Source organism: Rhincodon typus, chromosome 45, assembly GCF_021869965.1.
Source record: "Rhincodon typus isolate 14 chromosome 45, sRhiTyp1.1, whole genome shotgun sequence".
NCBI classification, from domain to species: domain Eukaryota; kingdom Metazoa; phylum Chordata; class Chondrichthyes; order Orectolobiformes; family Rhincodontidae; genus Rhincodon; species Rhincodon typus.
Window position 1 is genome coordinate 2,682,179 of NC_063376.1, and position 21,373 is coordinate 2,703,551.

Below are 21,373 nucleotides of genomic sequence, written 5' to 3' on the forward strand. Positions count from 1 at the left end.
GGGCTGGAGGAGGTGACGGAGATACGGAGGGGGTGTAAGGGGCTGGAGGGGGTGACAGAGATAGGGAGGGAACATGCGACCATTGACAGATGGAAATCAGAGACAAGAATTTTGGAAAAAGATCTAAAGAATTGTCATTGTTGGAAATCTGAAACAGAAACAGAAATTGCTGGAGCAACTCAGCAGGGAATGTTGGTATATATACTGAAGATGGTGTGGGTGGAGGAGTAAACAATCGGTGGAGATGGAACCCAGGGAGAGAGAGAGAAAGAAAGAGAGAGAAAACAGCAGTTCGGCAGACAAAGGACTGGGTCATGGTCGGCTTGGGAGAATCCATAGCTGTTAATGGGGACAATTAATGGCTGACAATGGGATGGTTTGTGGTAGCAGGCTGTGTGATGACAAGGCCTGGTATGTGGGTGTTGGGGGTAAGGACATGGGAGAAGGTGCTCAGGCCCTGAACTGATATTGAATCCTGATGGCTGCAGAGTTCCCAAGTGGAAAATGAAATGCTATTCTTGCAGATTACGCTGAGTTTCATTGGAGCCCCGCAGCAAACCCAAGACAGATGTTGGCCAGGGTCCATGGGGGGTGGATTGAAGTGGCAGGCAACAGGAAGCTCAGTATCAGTTTTGCAGAGGGAACTTAGGTGTTCCATAAAGCGGTCTCCAAGTCTGCACCCAATCCTGAGGCCCTGGCTTATGCTCTGCAGATGTGCATTCAAGTCCCACCAAGGCAGCTGGTGGAATTTCAATGAAAAAAAAAGTTAAAAGATCTGAAACTGTAAGCTAGTCTCGGCAATGGTGAACATGAAGCTATCATGCATTGTCTTAAAAACCCATTTGGTTTATTATTATCCTTTAGGGAATGAAATCTGCTGACCTTACCCAGTCTGGCGTATATGTGACTCCAGACCTGCAGCCAATATGATTGGCTCCAAACTACTCTCTGACCAAGAAAACTGCTCAGCTCAAGGGCAATTGGTGGTTTGTCACCAAATGCTGGGTTTTTTTTTTGATGATGCCCAGCTCCTGTGAAAAATACATTTAAAAAATCATGTTGTTAGGAAGGTGACAGGTCTGATGATCAGAGGTTGGAAAGATGGAGCTGGCCTTAAAGGAAAGGGGAAAAGTGGAGAGTTTTCTCACCTCTTGACTCCCCAAAGCCTGTCCACCTTCTACAAGGTGCAAGTCAAGAGTGTGACAGAATACCCCTCACTTGCTTGGATGGGTGCAGCTCCAACAACACTCAAGAAGCTTGATACCATCCAGAACAAAGCAATCAGTTTGACTGCCATTACACCAACAAATATCCACTCCCTCCACCACTGATGCTCAATAGCAGCAGTGTGTCCCATCTACAAGAAGCACTGCAGAAACACACCAATGCTTATTTAACAGCACCTTCCAAACTTATGACCTTGACTGTGTAGAAGGACAAGGGCAGCAGATACATGGGATCACCACCCCCTGCAATTTTCTCTTTGAGCCACACATCAGCCCTGACTTGGAAATTTATCGCTGTTCCTTCAGTGTCGCTAGGTCAAAATCCTGGAACTCCCTCCCTAACAGCATTGTGTGGCTGCCCCTATGCCACACGGACTGAAGGGGTTCATGAAGGTAGCCCACCACCCACCTTCTGAAGGGGCAGTTAGGGATGGGCAATAAATGCTGGTCCAGCCAGCCATGTCCACTTCCCATGAATTAATTTTTTTAAAAAATTCCAAGCAGGGAATTCCAAAAGCTTAGGTCACCTGGGCAGCTGAAGGCCACAAATGAAAATAGTGGAAAGATTCAAATTGGGAATGCTCAAAAGGTCAGAATTGGAGGCATATAAAAGTCTTGGAAAGTAATGGGGCTGGTACAGATTCCAAATTTGGGGGCAAGGTGAGGCTGTGGAATGATTTGAAAGTAAGGACGAGTACTGTAATAATTAAGATGTTGGCAGGCCAGGGTCATCTCAGCAGCAACTGAATTTAAAGTGCTTTCTTGACTATGAGGGGCCTGCGAGATGACATGAGGTAGTGAAAGGCGCTACAGCGATGCATGCTGTTGTCTCGTTCACCGAGCTGTTTGTTGGACATTTTAGTGGTGGTCATGTGCATGCACTCGGTCTTGGTCGGAGGTGAAGACCAGCAGTTATTCCTCCAGCAAGTGGACAGGATGCAGATGGCTGATGGGAGATACGTGTTCATTCCCTACGACACGATCCATTACAGCCTTCCGTACCGGAATGCCAGCTACCCAGTGCTGGCTGGGAATGCGAGGTTGCGACGCTCCTATGATGCAGTACTCACTATCACCATGGACTCCAAGGATAAAGACTTCCATCAGGTACTGGGAGAGGTTCTGGAGAAGAATGAGATCCGTACATCTCTGCGGCCAACCCAGGTTAGTAGCTTTGGCACTGTGGACGGTGAAAAGTTACTGGAGTTCATACTGTTACAGTTTTGTTTTCTCTGTCTGTGCCTTTCCTACACCAAGTCTGGATGTGCTTATCTCTGTGTCACAGGATTAAACAGAAGCTCATGAAAGATCATTCAACACCATTTAAAAGGCATCTGGATGGGTATATGAATAGGAGATGTTTAGAGGAATATGGGCCAAATGGGACTAGATTAGTTTAAGATATCTGGTCGGCATGGACAAGTTGGACCGAATGATCTGTTTCTGTGCTGTATGTCTGTATGACTTGATGACTCTAACAGCACCTTCCAAATCCTCGACCACTTCCATCTAGAAGGACAAGGGCAGCAGATACCTGGGAACGTCACCACTCCCTACATTCCCCCCCTCCTCTTCAGATCCCCTCACCCCTTTCTCAGTCATTCTGCAAACTCTTTCTTGTCAAGAGCAATCATCTAATTCGATTTCAAAGCCACATTTAAATCTGCTTCCACCACACTCTCAGACAATGCTAAATTGCCTGCTGTTGTCCATGACCCTGTAATTTGCTCATCCTCAAAGGGCCTCCTTGCTTAGAGTCATAGAGCCATACAGCACGGAAAAAGACCCTTTAGTCCAACTTGTCCATGCCAGCCAGGTTTCCTAAACTGAACTAGCCCCATGTGTCTGTGTTTGGCCCTCTAATGCTTTCCTATTCATGTCCCGATGTCTTTTCAATATTGTAATTGTACCCACTGCTACCACTTCCTTGTTCCATACACGGCACTGTCCTCTGTGTGAAAGAAATTGCATCTCAGATCCTTTTAAAATCTTTCTCCTCTCACCTTAAAATTATGCCCTGTGGTTTTGAACTCCCCTGCACTGGGGAAAAGACCTTTGCTATTCACCTTATCTATGCCCTTTGTGATTTTATAAACCTCTATAATGTTCCCCCTCAACTTCCAACGCTCCAGTGAAAAAAGTCCCACTCTATCCAGCCTCTCCTTACAACTCCCAATCCCGGTAACATCCTTGTAAAACTTTTCTGAACCCTCTCCAATTTAATAAGTAAATTCCTGCAGATGCCAGAAACCTGAAATAAACACGCTGGAAGAGATCCTGTCACTTACCCACCTCCCTTCATTTCGAAAGAAGACTGACATTGGACTCTGTCTTTCTTAACACTTCCCGAATTTCTCCACCAATTTCCAGCTTTTGGGTTCTGTAAATGTGTGTTCGGTTGCTTTTACTCTTCTCCTCCTCCGGTCATGCCGGAACGGGAGGCTGCTTATCCCTTCAAGCCTGCTGTCCCATTCAATGAAATCAAGGATGATCCATATCCCCGTTCCATTTCCCCACCACTATTTCACCACAGCTCTGGTGCCAAGTTCCAATTTATGTGGGGACTTTGTTATTGGTCCACATGCGTTTTACATGCACGTTTGCGTTTGTGAGTCATGTTGGAAGAGGCTACTGTTAGTTCCCCAACCAATTCATCCACATTATGAATGCACCTTTACTATCATATCCCTGTGATGGGTCTCAAACTTTGTGCCTGGAGCCAGGGAATTGATATGTGCATTCGAAAGACCGCTTGACCCCTCGAGTCTGCTATACCACTCAGTGTGAACGTGACTGATCTAAGAATGGCACTGTGCCTCAGTAGTTCGCACCACTGTCTCATGGTGCCATGGACCCAGGTTCACTTCCAGCCTTGTCGTGCATTTGTGTGGAGTTTTGCCCAGAGTGTCCAGCGATGTACAGGCTAGGTGGGTTAACCATGGGAAATGCAGGGTTATAGGGACAGGGTAGGGAGCTGGGTCTGGATGGGATGCGCTTTGGAGGGTCAGTGTGGACTCAATGGGCCAAAGGGCCTCTATTTGCACTATAGGGATTCTATGATGATCTGCGTGCATCTTGATTCCACATTTCCATACTCCACCAATAACCAATCAGTAAAGTGATGGAAGGTGTCATTGACACTGCGATCTAGCAGCCCTTGCTCACTTTCAGCTGTGTGTATCATCTACAAAACTCAAGCTTTCTCAATGTAAGGGAATGTTACCGGAAGTAAGTCACAGTTTGAAACCCAACAAAAATATTCAGAAGGTTTGCACAGAGAACTGTCCAAGGATTATGAAGCTGCCATACTCCTCACAGTTAGAATATGCAGTAACCAACATAAAGTTCAACATGTTGTCATTATCCTTAGCATCTTTCATCTGAGATGTTAAACCAAAGCCTCATCTGTTGGCATAAAAGATCCCACTTTGTCAAAGCAGAGCAGGAAGAGTTTTCCTGATGCTTCAACCAATTTTCATTCTTTCTATTGCTGGTGCACCGTAGCAGCAATGTATACTATCTATAAGATGCCTTGCAGCAACTCATCTCCTTTGAGAACATGTTCCAAATCCCTTACCTCTACCACCTTGAAAGAAAAGGGCAGTAGATACATAGGAACAAGTTCTGCTCCAAGCCACTGACCATCCTGACTTGGAAACAATCAGCCGTTCCTTCAGTGTTGCTGGGTCAAAATCCTGGAATTCCCTCCCTAACGGCACTGTGTGGGTGTCCCTACACCACATGGGATCTCAGTGGTTCAAGAAGACAGCTCACCCACCACTTTCTCCAGGGCAACTATAGGTGGATTATAAGTGCTGGCCCAACCAGCAAGGCTCATGTCCCACAAGTGAATATAAAAAGAAGATGGTAGCCATGATATAGAGGTGCTGGCATTGGACTAGGGTGGATAAGGTCAGAAGTCACACAACACCAGGTTATAGTCTAACAGGTTTATTTGAAATCACAAGCTTTTGGAGTGCTGCTACTTCACGAAGTGACGACTTCAGGTGATTTCAAGTAAATCTGTTGGACTATAACCTGGTATTGTGTGACTTCTGACATTAAAAAAGGGACAGTTCCCGTTAGGCTGCTATGTGAATAGCCATTGGACTGATGATTTTTGTGAGACTTTGGTTACACTCCTTCCCCACAATTTGTAATTAAGATTTTCTGATTTTGCTTCATTCCTGACTGAACTGAAGTGCTTGTCTTATCAGTTGAGAAAGCACTTTGCTGCTAATAGCACAGCACATATAACATAGTAAGAGTCCCAAAGCACTTAGGAGCATTTTTAAGTTCATTTGCAGGATATGTTTGTCGCTAGTTGGGCCAGCATTTATTCCCATGCCTAGTTCCCCTTGAGGTGCCTTCTTGAACTGCTGAAGTCCATTTGTTGTATGTAGATCCATAATATTGTTACGGATTAAAATTTGACACTTAGCTTCATATTAGGACAGGTGACAAAAAACTTGGCCAAAGAGGGTAGGCTTGAAGGGGGTCGGGGTGGGGGATAGGGAGAGGAGAGAGATGGGTGGGGAGAGGGAGGGAGAGGTTTAGGAATGGAATTTCAAAGCTTAGACACACAGGCAGCTGAAGGCAATAATGGAGCGATGGGAATCAGGGATGCTTAAGGACCCAGAAGCAAAGAGAATGCAAAAGGTGGGAGGAGGTTACAGAAATAGAGAGGAGGGAGGATATGAAGAGATTTGAATTCAAGGATGAGAATTTTGAAAGTAACGTGTTTCTTGACTGAGAGCTATTGTGGGTCAGGCAGCACAGTGAGTGATGGTTGGATGGGACTTTATTCAAGCAAGTACACAGAGGACAAGAGATTTGGTTGACCTCAAGTTTACAGAGCTCTCCCTGTTTCTCACTTGGCTAATTAAACCAATAAGAAGATAAACTGCACAAAACAGGAAGGTGCTCTCTGCTATATGATAACTTGCACCAGTCAACTGCAATATGCCAGGTAGACTCAGTGTCTGAGAGTTACAGAAGGGGAAAATCAGTCCTATTACCAGAAGGCTGTGTGAATTCTAAAGAATGGGTGATTCACATTTATATAGCGCCTTTCTTATCTTGGGATGTCCAAAATCACTCTACGCAAAGTGAAATAAGTGCTGCCAGCACTGTGATGTAGGAAATGCAGCAGCCAATTCATACACAGCTGGCTTCTGCAAACAGTGGACTAATGACCAGGTAATCTGTTTTCAGTGACATTGATTTGTCTGGCCAGGTCACTGTTTTGGGTGGAACTTCCAAATAATGCCAGTTTTGTCATCATTGTCCCTTGGCTTCCTTTTCATTCCATCTCTGCCTCATGTTAAGATGTTGTGACTTACAGCCTGGTACATTTGATGGCTAACTTTGTCACTATTCTGAATGATTATCAGTAAACTCCTCTGCGTCATTAATGCCAAAGCTTGCTGCACTTCGAGGAGAGGTTCAAAGAGTTTTCTTTCTTCGTGGGGATGCCAGGGAATCAAGGAAAATGATTCTGTAAAGAGAAATGCTTTGCATCCATCTATACACCGTGTCTAATCTATCATAGCTGAGTTTGCGGGAATTTAGTCTGGATTCTTGCAGTATTGACTTCAAGAAGGACACTATTGTATATTTGACAGTCCTCCTATCAAATCTGTGGAATGCGGAGGGGTCACTGTTGATTTTCATCTGAAAGATGATCCTCTGACAGTGCAGCATTTCCTTGGTGCTGTACCAGGAGTGTCAGGCTAAATTCTTGTGCCTGGTTTTATAAAAAAAACTGTCCCACCAGTTGATGTCCCCCCACTTCTGAAGAAGGGTCCCGACCCGAAACATCAACTTTCCTACTCCTCTGATGCTGCCTGACCTGCTGTGTTCCTCCAGCCCCACGCTGTGTTATCTCTGACTCCAGATCTGCAGTTCTTGCTACCCCTCCAATTGATGTGTCTTCCATCTGGGCAACCACAGCCTTGTCTGGCTTCAGTATCTTCGGGCAGTGCTCAGTAAGTTGAGTTAATTCTAAGAGCCTCTGCACTGAATTAAACCAAGGCATTTACACAAAATAATCAGATTACTTTGAAGATAGTCATTGCTCAATCTCCTTTAGCTTATGCAGCTTTAGTTAGACAGAATGGGAGGCAAATAACCTGCCTATGATCACATCAGAGGCACCATCCTGTTGGTTTCTTTTATAGTTTACCTTTAAAACAGCAATTTGTTCTGATCTGCAAAGGTGGTAGAAGCAGATTCACTTGGAATTTCAAAAGGGGTGTTGAAGAAACTCTAGAAGGAGAAAACTTCGCAAGAGCATAGGAGGTTGAGAGGCGACCTGAAAGGAGTTTATAAAATCATGAGGGGTATAGACAGAGTTAATGATAGTTGTCTGTTCCCTAGGATGGAGGTTTCAAGACTAGAGGGCATATTTTTTAAGATGAAAGGAGAAAGATTTAAAAAAAGACATGAGAGGCAATTTTTTTACACAGCGTGGTTCGCATGCGGAATGAACTTCCTGGGGAAATGGTGGCTGTGAGTACAGTTACAATGTTTAAAAGACATTTGGATAAGTACATGAACTGGAAAGGTCTGCAGGGATATGGGCTAGGAACAGGGAGGCAGGACTTGTTCAATTTGGAATTACGTTCAGCATGGGCTGGTTGGACTAAAGGGTCTGTTTCTATGCTGTATGACTCTATGACTGTGAGGAAAAGGTGACTGGGATGAATTGGATAAATCGTTACAAAGGTAGGTATGGACAGAATGGGCTGAATAGCCTCCTTCTGCACCTTGGGGTTTAAAGATTTTACTAGTTTATTGTTCATGATGTGGTGCATGTAACAAAATATAATAGACTGGGGGGAAAAGGAACTTGGAATTTTGGTAGTGCCTTTCATACCCCTGGGATAACCCAAATGCTTCACAACCAACTAAGTACTTTCAAAGTACTTGTTGCAATGAGGGAAGCATGCCAGTAAAGTTGCAGACAGCAACCTCCCACTGAATGTGTAGTGATAATAACTCAAACATTTTATTTTTAATGATTTAGCTTGAAGAGTAAATGTTTCAGTTATTTCCTCATAGGGTGTTTGAGTCACTGGCTATTCCAGCTTTTAATTCCCATCTCTAATTATCCTTGAGAAGGGTGGTACAGTCCATGTGCTGTGCGTTGACCCATAATGCCTTTGGGGAGGATGTACCAGGGTTTTGATGCAGCAACACTGAAGGAATGGTGATATATTTCCAAGTCAGGATGATGACTGGCTTGGAGCAGAACTTGTTCCCTGCTGCCCTTGCCCTTCAAGGTGGCAGAGGTCAGGAGTTTGAATAATGCTGTCAAAGGAGATGAGATGCTGCAGAGTGTCTTACAGCAAATTACAGGGTCAAGGACAACAGATGGCAGTTTGGCATTGTCTGAGAGAGTGTTGGAAGCAGATTCAACTGTGGCTTTGGAATAGAATTGAATAATTAATGTCCCTGACGAGAGAGAGTTTGCAGAATGATTGAGAAGAGGATGAGGGGATCTGAAGTAGCTCTGTTGCCCTTACAGAGAGAGACAGCACAGACATGATGGGCTGATTGAGCTCCTGTGCATGATAATTCTATATGTAAGCCCGGCAGCCCTTTCAGAAAGCCAGTACAGACAGGATGGGATGCATGGCCTCAACCTGTGCTGTCCTGTACATTTCCCTTTATCCAGAATGCACTGTTAGCCTGTGCTCCTTCCAACAGGTCTCCCCATTATTTGGCACCATCTACAATGCAATATACTTCTTGGCCAAAGCAACAGACAGTGCCTACCAGGGAAGTAGGTGGGTGACTGGGACAAACATCGCCCAGCACACCAGTGGGATGGAATTTGAAGGATTTAACCAGGCCTTGCAGACAGACAAAGATGGAACCATCATTGCTGACTACGTGGTTTTGGACACTGATGGAATGGGGAGCCAACTGAAGGCAACCCACTCAGTCAACATGGCTACAGGAGCGTTGAAATACCTTGGCACTAACATCCATTTCCCACAAGGGTCAGTCCCTGGAACAGATGCTGACTGCTGGTTTGACTCCAAGGAAGTCTGTACAGCAGGTAAGATTGGTTGCAATTTAAAAATTCTCGCTGTTGGTATCATATCCCTTTAAGACCCTCATCTCTTCTCCAGCCTACAACACCTTCTGTTCCACTTAGCACCTTCCATTTTTTAATCACTCTGCCACTGATGGCCGTGTCAGGGCTCTAAGCCCCCTGGAATTCCCTCCCTAAACTTATCTCCACCCTTAAGCAGTTCATTCGACCTTTAAGAGATTCCTACTTAACTCTTCAACCTCTTCTCATAAGAAAATCCATCCACACCCAGGATCAACTCAGTGAACCTTTAAGGTTTTAGAGTAGATTTGTAGCTTGGGTTGTGGATGTTGTGGTCGGTTGGCTCACTAAGCTGGTTCTTGTTCAGCAGATGTTGTAATTGTGCCCACATCCACTACTTCCTCAGGAAGTTCATTCCTCCTGCAAACCATCCTCTGTATAAAAAAATTTCCTCTCATGTCTTTTTTTAAATCTCTCTCCTCTCACTTTAAAAATATGCTCCCTGGTCGTGAAATCCTCCATCCTAGGGAAAAGACAACTACCATTATCTTATCTATACCCCTCATTATTTTATAAACTTCTATTGGGTTGACTCTCAACCTCCTATGTTCCAGTGAAAGAAAGTCCCAGCCTATTCAGCCTTGCTTTGTAACTCAAACCTTCCATACCTGGCAACATCCTGCTAAATCTTTTGAGCCCTCTCCAGCTTGATAATATCCTTCCTGTAACTGGGTGACCAGAACTGGATGCAGTATTCCAGAAAAGCCTCATCAATGTATTGTATAACCTCAATTCCATTGCTCAGTCCTTTGAGTATTAAAGGCAAGTGTGCCAAATGCCTTTTTAACCACCCTGTCTTCCATGCGCTTTAGGGAGCGAAATCTGTTGCCCTTACTAGTCTGGCCCACACGTGATTCCAGACCCCCAGCCAATGTAGTTGACTCTTAACTGCAACAGGGTTAGGAAATGGAGTCCAAAATGCCCAAATGACCCACTCAGTTCAAGGGCCAATTAGGGATGGGCAACACATGCTGGCTTCACCAGTGATTCCCACATACCGTGAAGGAATGAGGAATAGCATGTCGTGATAGTCCCCAAGAGTGTTTACAACATGTGACTCAGGACTGGACATGGATTTATTGGTAAATGATTGAAACTGGGTGGGAAGATGTCTTTGATGCCAATGGGATAATGAATTGTCTCTCTCTGTCTTGCCTAGGATTGGACCCAATGTTTGTGCTGCTGGTGTTTACCATGGTCTCTGGTGTGATTCTGATCTGTGGAGCCACAATCTATTCCTTCAGGTTTGGTCATTTTGTGTTTTATCCCATTTGCATTAACCCACTTATTTCCCAACAGAAATGTAGAAACTGCCAGACAGAAAGAGGTCGTTTGGCCTATCGTATCTGCATTGGGTCTCCATCATTAATATTACAGCTTAGCTTTTTCTTCTGTTGTTTTGCCCATTATTTAATTAATTATTAATTTATTTTCCTTAAAAATATATATCAATGTTGAATAATTTATGTTACCCATGACGCCATGGGTTGCGTTGTCCTAACTCCCTCTTCAGGGCATTTTCCCTCCATGAGTGATGAACAGTGGCCATAAAGTTGGAGTAAGGTCACTCTCCCTTCATCTTTCTCTGTCTGTCCTCTGAACCATCAAGTGATACATAGAATTCCCCACACCAAAGACCCGGGCATAAAACCTAGGCTAGTACTCCCAATTCAGTATTAAGGACAGTATGCTATAGTCAGAAGGTCAGTGCTGAGGGAGCACCACAGTAGCAGAGGGTCACTGCTGAATAAGTGCTACAATGTAGGCGGGTCAGTGCTGAGGGAACGCCACACTGTCGGGGGGTAAGTGCTGAGGGAGCGCCGCACTGAGGGAATGCCATGCTGTGGGAAGTTTATTACTGAGGGAGTGCTGCACTAGTTTTGTCTTTCAGATGAGATTTTAAACTATGGTCCCTGCCCTCTCCAGTAGATACCATGATCTCCCTGGTAAGTGCAGGGGGAGGTTCCCCTTTCCCTTTGTTGCCCGATATCCCTCAAGCAGCATCACAAGGTTTGTTTTACTTGATCACTGTTTCAGTATTGTTTGAGGGATCCTGCTGTGCTCCTTTTGAATGCCATATTGTCCTAAAATACAACTGTGCGGGTGTCTCATATGAAAAGAAATGCGCCATTGCCTGTAAACAAAAAGCTTTGGGCATCCATGAAATACAAAAGCTGTTTCTTTTTGCCATGTTGGAAGGGAGGGTAAGGCAACAGGCCAACTGTGTTTTAGAACAGCATTTTGACAGGCAGTACAGTGACTGGTAGACAGCTCCATCCAGTCAGTGTGACACGCTTAGCACATTGAGAATGGCAGAGCTGGGTTTGGGTTAACCTGGGCATAGCAATAATGTAAAAGAAAGCCACCAGGCAGGAGAACTATGTAATCTGTTTTGTTGACATTTCATAGGAAACGCTTCCTGAAACCACACCGGTCAACAGGACCCAACAAAATCATTCTAAAGCTGGATGATTTGGCATTCATTAATGCACAACTCAGCCGTAAGGTATGGAGGTCTTGTAGCCTTTGTCTTTGGCAAGCTCCACTAAGACACTAAAAACAAAGAATTGCAGATGCTGAAGATTTGAAATACAAATGGAAATTGTTGGAGAAACTCAGCATTAACTTTGCTTTCTCTCTTGACAGATGCTAACAGACCTGCTGAATTTCTCCACCACCATCTTCTGTTTTTATTTCAACCAAAGCACTGCTGCCTCGTGAAATGTCTGGAGGGCCGGGGCAGTTGGCTTAGTGGATGGCTGGTTTGTGATGCCAGCAGCATGGCTTCGATTCCCATACCAGCTGAGGTTACCATGAAGGACTCTCCTTAACCTCTCTGCTTGCCTGAAGTGTTGTGACTGTAATAACTCCACAGAGGCCAGTATCCTGTCACCAAGTCACCCTTAATTTACATGTGCATAATACTTGAGACTGGTTTGGCTTCCTCAGAGCCAGCTCTCATTGAACAAAACCTCTAACATTCCTGTTTATATCTGTCAGTAATGGCTCCCTGACTGGACCAGGTTAACAGCCCCAATCAGGGAGCTCATTCTATGAAGTCCCCCAGCTGACCTCGTTACAATTTCTACAGTGACCCTTGGGTTAAACCACTACCAGTCGTCTCTCTCTAAAGGGAGGGGAACCGTATGTTCTGGTAGGACTGTGACGACTTGTGGAGTGTAGCAATAAAGTGGAAGCCCAATGGGTGATGTGCTGTTCTACTCTGAGAAATTCTTACATCTTTGTGCTGATGTCTGCTTTCAGAGACTGAACAATGAGAATGAAACGTCTGTTTTAGGGAGAAGTGTCTCAGACTTGAAAAGCCCAAAGACACCCAAGCATTCGATCTCAGGGAAAAGTCTCACGGCAGCCACTCCAGATACCAGCAACGTTGCCATTTATGAGGTAACATCCCCATTCTCTCTCAGATGTGCAGCAGGTGGTGACTATTAGATTAGTGCAATAATTTGCAATTGCGTCTCTGCAGTTCAATGAAGGTGATATTGGGGTTATTTTACTGGATTGATCTAGAGGTCTGGACTAATGATCAGGGGACTGGATTTAAAATCCAGGAACAGGAACAGGCCCTCCGGCCCATGATGTTGTGCCAAACATGAAGCCAAATTACACTAATCCCTTCTGCCTCCCCTTGGTCCGTATCCCTCCAACACTTGCATATACAGGTGCTTATCTAAAAGTCTCTTAAAAGCCCCTATCGTATCTGCCTCCATCACTACTCCTAGCAATACGTTCCAGACTCCTACCACTTTGTGTAAAAAAAAAAATATTTGCCTCTCACATCTTCTTTGAACCATCTCCCTCTCACCTTAAATGCATGCCCCCCTACTTTTAGACATTTCAATTCTGGGGAAAAAAAAACAACTAGATTTCTATTTATTCACCTCGCTGGCTGAGCCCAGCGTTTATTGTCATCCCTAATTGCCCCATGAGAAGGTGGTGGCGAGCTGCCTTCTTGAACCGCTGCAGTCCCATATGGTGTAGGAACACCTACACAGTGCCAAAAGGGATGGAGTTCCAAGATTTTGACCCAGTGACACTGAAAGAAAGATTGCTATAAAACTGTGACCAGGAAGGAGTTCTGCTGTTCTTCCCGATCTAACCTATGTGTGTTTTGAAGATGTGCAGACTCTTAACTGCCCTTGAAATACTCTAGTAAGCCACTCAGTTGTAACAAAGCACACCAGACTGTGCAAGTACCTGTGTAATATGGAATGAAAGAAGGTTGCTCACCATCACAGTTCTGGGATGGGTTAGTTAGTGGGCAAGAAACGCTCCCATCTCATAAATGGACAAACGAAAAATGAAATATTTAGCTCCCTGCGTTATAGCAGAGCCTACCTCTCAAGAAATGGACTTTGTTGATTGTTAAGTGCTTTTGTGAGGTGTGAAGATGTCATGAAAGGTACTACAGAAATGCAAATTCTTTAATTCCTGCACCAGTCTTCATAGTCTGGTTGAGTTATGAAGAGCTTAACTAAGAAAGGTCTATTTGCTTAAAAGGAGGTGCAAGGAGGCTTCACTGATTCCTGAGTTTAATGGGTTGCTGTAGAGGGAAAGATTGAGGTGAATGAGCCTACAATCTCTGGAGCCAGGAAAAATGAGGAAATATTTCACTGAAGCATTGCAAATTCAAACTTTATTTAGATACTGAGAATACGTATCCCCACTGGCTGGAACACTGGGAATTAAGGGGCTAAAGTATTAGAATAAAGAGTCAACCATTCAGGACTGAGCAGAGGAGAAATTACTTCACACAGATGCTTGGGATTCTCTATCTTTTGAGAGCTAATTATGCTCCGTTATTGAGTGTACTCCAGACTGTAAAAAAAATTGAGGAGCATGGAATAGGTAAGTGGATTTGAGATGGAAGATCATCCATGATCTTATTAAATGGTAGATCAAATTTGAGGGGCTTTCTTATGTTCTTACATTTCATATATGGCTGGAACCAAAGTAGGTTGTTTAACTTTAACTTTTACTCATTGTGTAATGTCATCTCTGATTTTTTGTAATAACTACTGTGCTATGTTACAATGCTTTGGAATGATACCAACTCCGTCTCAGCCATGGGAACAGAGCTACTAGTGTTTACACATTTTGCAAAAGGCTACAACTCTCGCAACTTCTGCTCGTGAGAAACAAGTAATCCTGTTCCTTGGTTTCAACAGAATGCAAAGATACATTAGAACAAAGAATAATGCAGCACAGGAACAGGCCCTACAGCCCTCCAAGCCTGTGCTGACACTTGTCTTTCCATACTAAAACTGCCTTCACTTATAGGATCTGTATCCTTCTATTCCCTTCCTATTCATGTATTCGTCCAGGTGCTTCTTGGATGCTGCTATTGTATCTGCTTCCCCTACCACCTCTGGCAGCATGTTCCAGTCACTCACCACCCTTTGTGTGAAAAACTTGCCTCGCACATCTCTTCTAAACTTCACCCCCGCACCTTGAAACTGTGTCCCTAGTAACTGACCCTTTCACCGTGGGAAAAAGCCCCATACTTTCCACTCTGTCCATGCCATTCACAATCTTTTAAACTTGTATCAGGTCACCCCTCAACTTCCTGCATTCTGGTCAAAACAAACCCAGTCCATTCAACCTTTCTTCATATCTAATATCTGCAAGGCTGTGGTGAGTGGGACTAATTTATGAATGAATTAATTCAAAAATTGAAAAAGAGCTTTCAAAGAGTTGGTACATGCTTAATGGGACTGTACTATTTTTTGATTCTAATTTTTTGATATATTTTGCAATCTTAATGGGACAGGGAGACTGGGTTTGGCTGAAGAGGATCAGAAATGGAAAATTTACTGAGGTCAAACCTTTGACCAAAACTGTGTTCTCTAAGGTGAGTTATTCTTCTTTAATTCCTATGTTTCAGAACCAGGAGTGGAAAAATCCCCATTTCTGACTTGTCCAAAGTGTATTAATTTAGTTCTGCTAAGTCGGTCGACTGTGTTCCTTGTTTGAACGCAAGAACAGCAATGTGTTGGTACTTCTAGCTTCAATCCCTTAGCCTCCTCTTCCATCTCCAATTCCTCAGCGATTCTGTCCCTCCATCTACAGTCTCCCATTGTATCTTCCCTTCTACCTTTAATCCTTCAGTCTCTCTCCCTCCATCTCTAATCCCTCAGTCTCTCTCTTTTCATCTTCAGTATTTCAATGGCACTCCCTCCATCTTCAATCACTCTGCCTGCTTGTCCCTGCACCTCCAGCCTTTCTTTGCATCTGTCCCACCAACTCCATCTTTGATATTTTTAGTTGCTGCTGCCTTCTGCAGAAGGGAGGCATAGAGAAGTTCTTCCCAATCATGAAAAGGTCATGAATAAGAGGATGCAGATTTGAAGTTTATAGCAGAAGATTCAATTGTGACATGAGGCAAAACCTTTTCACTTAGTGAGTTGTTTGGGGCCTGGAATGCACTGCCTGTGAATGTGGTGTAGGCAGGTTCAATGGAGGTATTGAGGACGGAATCAGACTGTTACCTGAGAAGGAAGAATGTGTCAGGGTACTGGGAGAAGGTGGACAATGGCGCAAAGTGAAGTGCTTATTCAGAGAGCTGGTGCAGACACGGTGGGTTACATGGCCTCATTTTGCACTGTAACAAGTCAGTGATTCATTTTCCCTCTGACCACCATTTCATTGATTCCATTATCTTTAACCCTGCAGTGTGTGGGTCCCTCTACCTTCACTCAACAACAGACTCATGCCTGGAATCAGATTATTAAGCATGGATGAAGGATTGAACCCAGAACTTTTGTACCCTGTCCAGGGCAGGATGATGTTGGATTGATTTTTTTTACCGTATGGAGTTGGCAGAAAATACCAAACATGAGCTGTAAAAGGCGAAAGAGAATTTGATCAAAGTTTCAGGAAATGCAATATCCAAATTTATGGACAACACCAAATAGGTGTGGAAATGGGAGATTAAAGCAGGGAAAACTGTGACAGAATAAATGCAGAAATGAAGTGGTTTGTAGGTTTTACTTAGAGCTAATTTGAAACAGGTGTATTTCCCTGAAAACCTGTGCTTCCTCAGCTCAAGACATTTCACCTGATGAAGGAGTATCACTCCAAAAGCTTGTAATTTCAAATGACCCTATTGGTCTATAATCTGGTGTCAAATGACTTCTGACTTTGTCCACCCCAATCCAACACTGGCACCTCCACATACTGGATTTGTAAGTTTTGGGTAACCATTGAAACAGGAGAAAAAGCTCCCCCATGATGTAACTGTCTTCCAGATAGCCTGTTTGGTTTTTAATAAACCTTAGCTAAGCTAGAAACTTCCCAGATATTTTAAGGTCTGTGATTTCTCTCTTCAGAAAATGCCCTTTCCCACTTCAGAAAGTATACAGATATTAGGATGTGTTTCTGTCGTAATAGAAAGACATAAGTGTTAATTTGACAATTTTATTAACAGAAATTAACAAGCAATACTCTTTAAGTGGATAAGTTTACTGCTGTGCCAAAAACTATCATATGACGTGATACACAAATGATATAGAATCGTGTTTGATGTAATTTATAACTATTCAAAAATATGAGAACACCTAGGAATATCTGAGAATATAATTTAAACACTTAATGTCTCAAAAGCATAAAATATCTCCTCCAGTGGGAGAAAGTGCCTTTTGAAGACTGTTATCTGAGGGTTTTCAATACTTCTGAATATTCAGAGGAAGGGTCTTTTTTTAATAAATTTTTGGACTGTTCCCTGCTTTGTAAATGTTTCTCCCAATTTCATATATTGATGTATCATTTAATCTTAATTATTCAGTGAAGATTCCAATTTGAAATTGTATCTAGTTGATTTATTTGTGATATTTTATGCTCCTTTCATTGATCCCTTATTCTTTCAACCTTTAAAGAATCCTTTGTTCAATGTTTATCGGTAAAGATGTTTCATTTGTCTACGTTTTAGACTGTTGGCTTATCCTAGTTTCTAATGGTATTCATATGTAAAGATCTTTGCCATTCTCATCAATTGGATGGTTCCAGTATTTCTCCAGCAATTAACCTTTTACTCTCATGACTGGACATGATGCTGCTATGCGTCTTTCCATGCCTCCTTTTCAGTGTTTAAACTATTGTTTAGACCTTTGCTGAGCTGTAATTAAATTACAAAATGTAAAATTATCATAGTCTTACTAGACCATAAGGCTGCTCTCTCATTAGTGAGTGAGACAGATAGCTGGTGGTGGTCTAACCTGAGGGTCACACATCTTAGGCAAGGGCAGAAGTTGAGACGGAGAGCCCTTTGAGGTGACCTCAGCCAGTGTGGTAATTAAACCCATGCTGTTGGCATCACTCTGCATCTCAAACTTGCCATCCAACTAACTGAGTGAGCTAAATTAATAGCATATGTGTGAAAGCTGGGGAAACTGGAAAACTCTCAATTTCCACCTCCTGTTGTTACTGTCTCTCGCCACAGCCATGCAAATGTAAATGTGCAATAGAATAAGAAGAAAAGACACCTTTTGTAAACATGAAAAAAAACAAATAGAGTCAGAGATGTACAGCATGGAAACCAACCTTTCAGTCCAACTTGTCCATGCTGACCAGATATTAATTAATTAATCTAGTCCCATTTGCTAGCATTTGGCTCATATCCCTCTAAACCCTTCCTATTTATGTGACCATCCAGATGCCTTTTAAATGTTGTAATTGTACCAGCCTCCACCGCTTCCTCTGGCAGCTCATTCCATACATGCACCACTCTCTGTGTGAAAAAGTTGCCCCTTAGGTCCCTTTTAAATCTGTCCTCTTTCACTTTAAACCTATGCCCTCTAGTTTTGGACAACTCCACTACCCTGGGGAAAAGACCTTGGCTATTCACCTATCTATGTCCCTCAGATTTTATAAACTTCTATAAGGTCAACTCTCATTCTCTGATGCTCTAGCGAAAATAGCCCCAGCCTATTCAGCCTGTCCCTTATAGCTCAAATCCTCCAACCCTGGCAACATCCTTGTAAATCTTTTCTGAACCCTTTCAAGTTTCACAGCATCCTTTCTATAGCAGGCAGACCAGAATTGAACACAGTATTCCAAAAGTGGCCTAACCAATGTCCTGTACAGGCTCAACATAACCTCCCAATTCCTAGACTCAAGGTGCAACAGTCTAATTGAGAATTTAATGATCTGAACTCGACATTGCTCTTAAATATGGCAAACTTTTCATTTTTATTCTGCATTTTTATGCTGAAATGTTCAAAATTGTGTAATCCTTTTTATTACTTCAGTTTACTTTGGTTGTAATATTTTATAATTCATGGTGACTTGTTTCATTTGCTTCATCACCACAGTTCGGCACTTGCCATCATAATGATTTCTCAATAATGCTAAGCAATTAGCTACCAAGGTCTGAATGGCCTATTTCAATCACGTAAATCCTTTGTAATAAAGCGATCTTCCTAGATCCGGGAAATGAGACATGAAAATGTGAATCCATTCCTGGGGCTTTTCCAAGACTGTGGTATCCTCGCAATCGTCACCGAGTATTGCTCCAGGGGTAGTCTGGAGGACCTCATTGCAAATAAAGACATGAAGCTTGACTGGATGTTCAAATCTTCCCTTCTTCTCGACCTGATTCTGGTAAATAGACTTTAGAAAGCTTGCAAAGTGTCTCTTTTGAATGAAACATGGGATGTATAGAGTTAGTGACGTGTTCAAATTCATGAGTGCTCTGGACAGTAGAAGGAGAGAGAAAAATTGTTCTCGGGTGGAAGGGTTGGGGACCAGGGGATGCCAATTTAAGACGGATGGCAGAAGAATCGAAGGCAATTGGAGGATTAAGAGGAATTAAGATCCAAGGGTCACTGTTTAAGGATATGGTATAGACAGGGATTGAGATGAGGAGAAATTCCTTTCTTCAGGGAGTGGGGAGCCTGTGGAATTTTCTGTCATAGAAAGTGGTTGAGGCCAAAATATTCATAGTTCTTAGCACTAGAGAGACCAAAGGGTATAGGGAGAAAGCAAGAACAGGGGACAAGAGTTCACTAATTAGTCATGATCATAATGAATTGTGGAGCAGGTTCAAAGGGCTGATTGACCTATTTCTGCTCCTATTTTCTATGCTTCTGTGGTTTTGTACAGCCACTGATTAGGAATGAGCTGCTTACATAGATGCAGATTCAATTGAGGTTTTCAAAATGGAATTGGAAAATTTCTTGAAGGGGGTAAGTTTTGCATGGCTTAAGGGGTAAAGGATGTAAGTGAGGAACAAAATTCTAAGGAGTCTTACAGTTATAAACAGAAAAAGTTAATTTGAAAACATTGATTATATTTAGCCAAATGTAATTTTTTCTCTTCTAAGTTGATATGAATTAAAGCAAAGCTGATGTAGAGCTCAGCTGTTTTATATAAATGTATTTTTTTCCTGTAGTAACTTGCCTACCTCTGCTGATAAGACCGAATTGTCCCAGAAAAGGATTTAATGAGATAAGAGAATGTAAACTTACCTTATTCTACCTTGAAGTTTGCAAATTCTTGTAATCCTCCTCTGTGACTTGGAGACAAGCTTTTTTTTCTTATTATTCACATGTGGAATATGGGCATCGCTGGCTGGCAAGAACTTGTTGCCCATCCCTACTTGCCCTTGAGAAGGTGGTGGTGAGCTGCCTTCTTGAACCGTTGTAGTCCGTATACTGTAGTATAACCCATAATGATGCTGTTAGGGAGGGAATTCCAGGATTTTGAGCCAGCGATAGTGATGGAAAGGTGATATATTTGCAACTTGTAAATGGCTTGGAGGCGAACTTAAAGGGGTGGTGTTCCCATGTATCTGCTGCCGTTGTCCTTCTAGAAGTGGTCATGGGTTTGGAAGGTACTGTCGAAGATTCTTTGAATTTCTGCGGTGCATTTTGTAGCTGCAACTGAGCATCACAATTCCACTCCTGGGTGTGGTGCCAAAGAGTTGGGCTGCTTTGTCCTGGATGGTGTCCAGCTTTTTGAATATTGTTGCGGCTGCACCCGCCCAGGCGATTGGGAAGTATTCAATCACGCTCCTGACTCATACCTTGTTTGATGGGCTTTGGGGAGTGAGGAGGTGTATTTCTCACTGCAGGATTCCTCGTCCCTGACCTGCTCTGTAGCCACTGTGTTTATGTAGTGAGTCCAGTTGAGTTTCTGGTCAATGGTAACTCCCAGGATGTGGATAGTGGGGAATTCAGTGATGGTAACATTATTGAATGTCAAGGTACGGTAGTTAGATTGTCTCTTGTTGGAGATGGTCATTGTCTGGTGTTTGTGTAGCGCGAATGTTACATGACACTTGTCAGCCCAAGCCTGGATATTGTCCAGATTTTGTTGCATTTGAACATGGCCTGTCTTAGTGTCTGAGGAGTCACAAATGCTGCTGAACGTTGTTCCATCATTGGTGAACATCCCCACTTCTGACCTTTATGGAGGGAAGGTCATTGCTGTAGCAGCTGGAGATGGTTGGGCCTTGGACTCCTCCTTGACAAACTCCTGCAGAGATGTCGGGGAGCTGAGATGACCGACCTCCAACAACCACAACCATCTTCCTATGTGCCAGGTATGACTCCAACCAGCAGAAAGTTTTCCTGTGATTCTCTTTAATTCCAGTTTTGCTAGGGTTCCTTGATGCCACACTTGGTTGAATGCAGCCTTGATGTCAAAGGCTGTCACTCTCATCTCACCTCTGAAATTCAGCTCTTTTATCCATGTTTGAATCAAGGCTGTGGTGAGGTCAGGAGCTGAATGGCCCTGACAGAACCCAAGTGGGAGTCATCAACCAGATTATTGTTGAGCAGATGCTGCTTGATAGCACTGTGAATGACACCTTCCATCACAGCACCAGGGACCCATATTCAATTCCACTCCTGGGAACTGCAAACTGCACACACACGTTCTCCCTCCAGGAGCTCTGGTTTCCTCCCACAGTCCAAAGATTTGCAGTTATGGTGAATTGGCATGCTAAATTGCTCTGTGGTGTCCAGGGATGTGCAGGCTAGGTGGGTTAGCCATGGGAAATGCAGGG

General features: G+C 43.4%; 1 protein-coding gene across 2 annotated transcripts in view; it reads left to right on the forward strand.

The window, feature by feature from the left end:
• Positions 1-21,373, forward strand: part of LOC109917318 (retinal guanylyl cyclase 2-like) — a 45,081-nt gene that overhangs the window by 1,551 nt on the left and 22,157 nt on the right. For both annotated transcript variants that reach the window (XM_048620072.1, XM_020517121.2), the window contains exons 2-8: positions 2,089-2,390; positions 8,937-9,291; positions 10,508-10,592; positions 11,758-11,854; positions 12,613-12,753; positions 15,140-15,220; positions 18,790-18,966. In XM_048620072.1, coding sequence (XP_048476029.1) covers positions 2,089-2,390; positions 8,937-9,291; positions 10,508-10,592; positions 11,758-11,854; positions 12,613-12,753; positions 15,140-15,220; positions 18,790-18,966 — 1,238 coding nt within the window. The remainder of the gene's footprint in view (positions 1-2,088; positions 2,391-8,936; positions 9,292-10,507; positions 10,593-11,757; positions 11,855-12,612; positions 12,754-15,139; positions 15,221-18,789; positions 18,967-21,373) is intronic.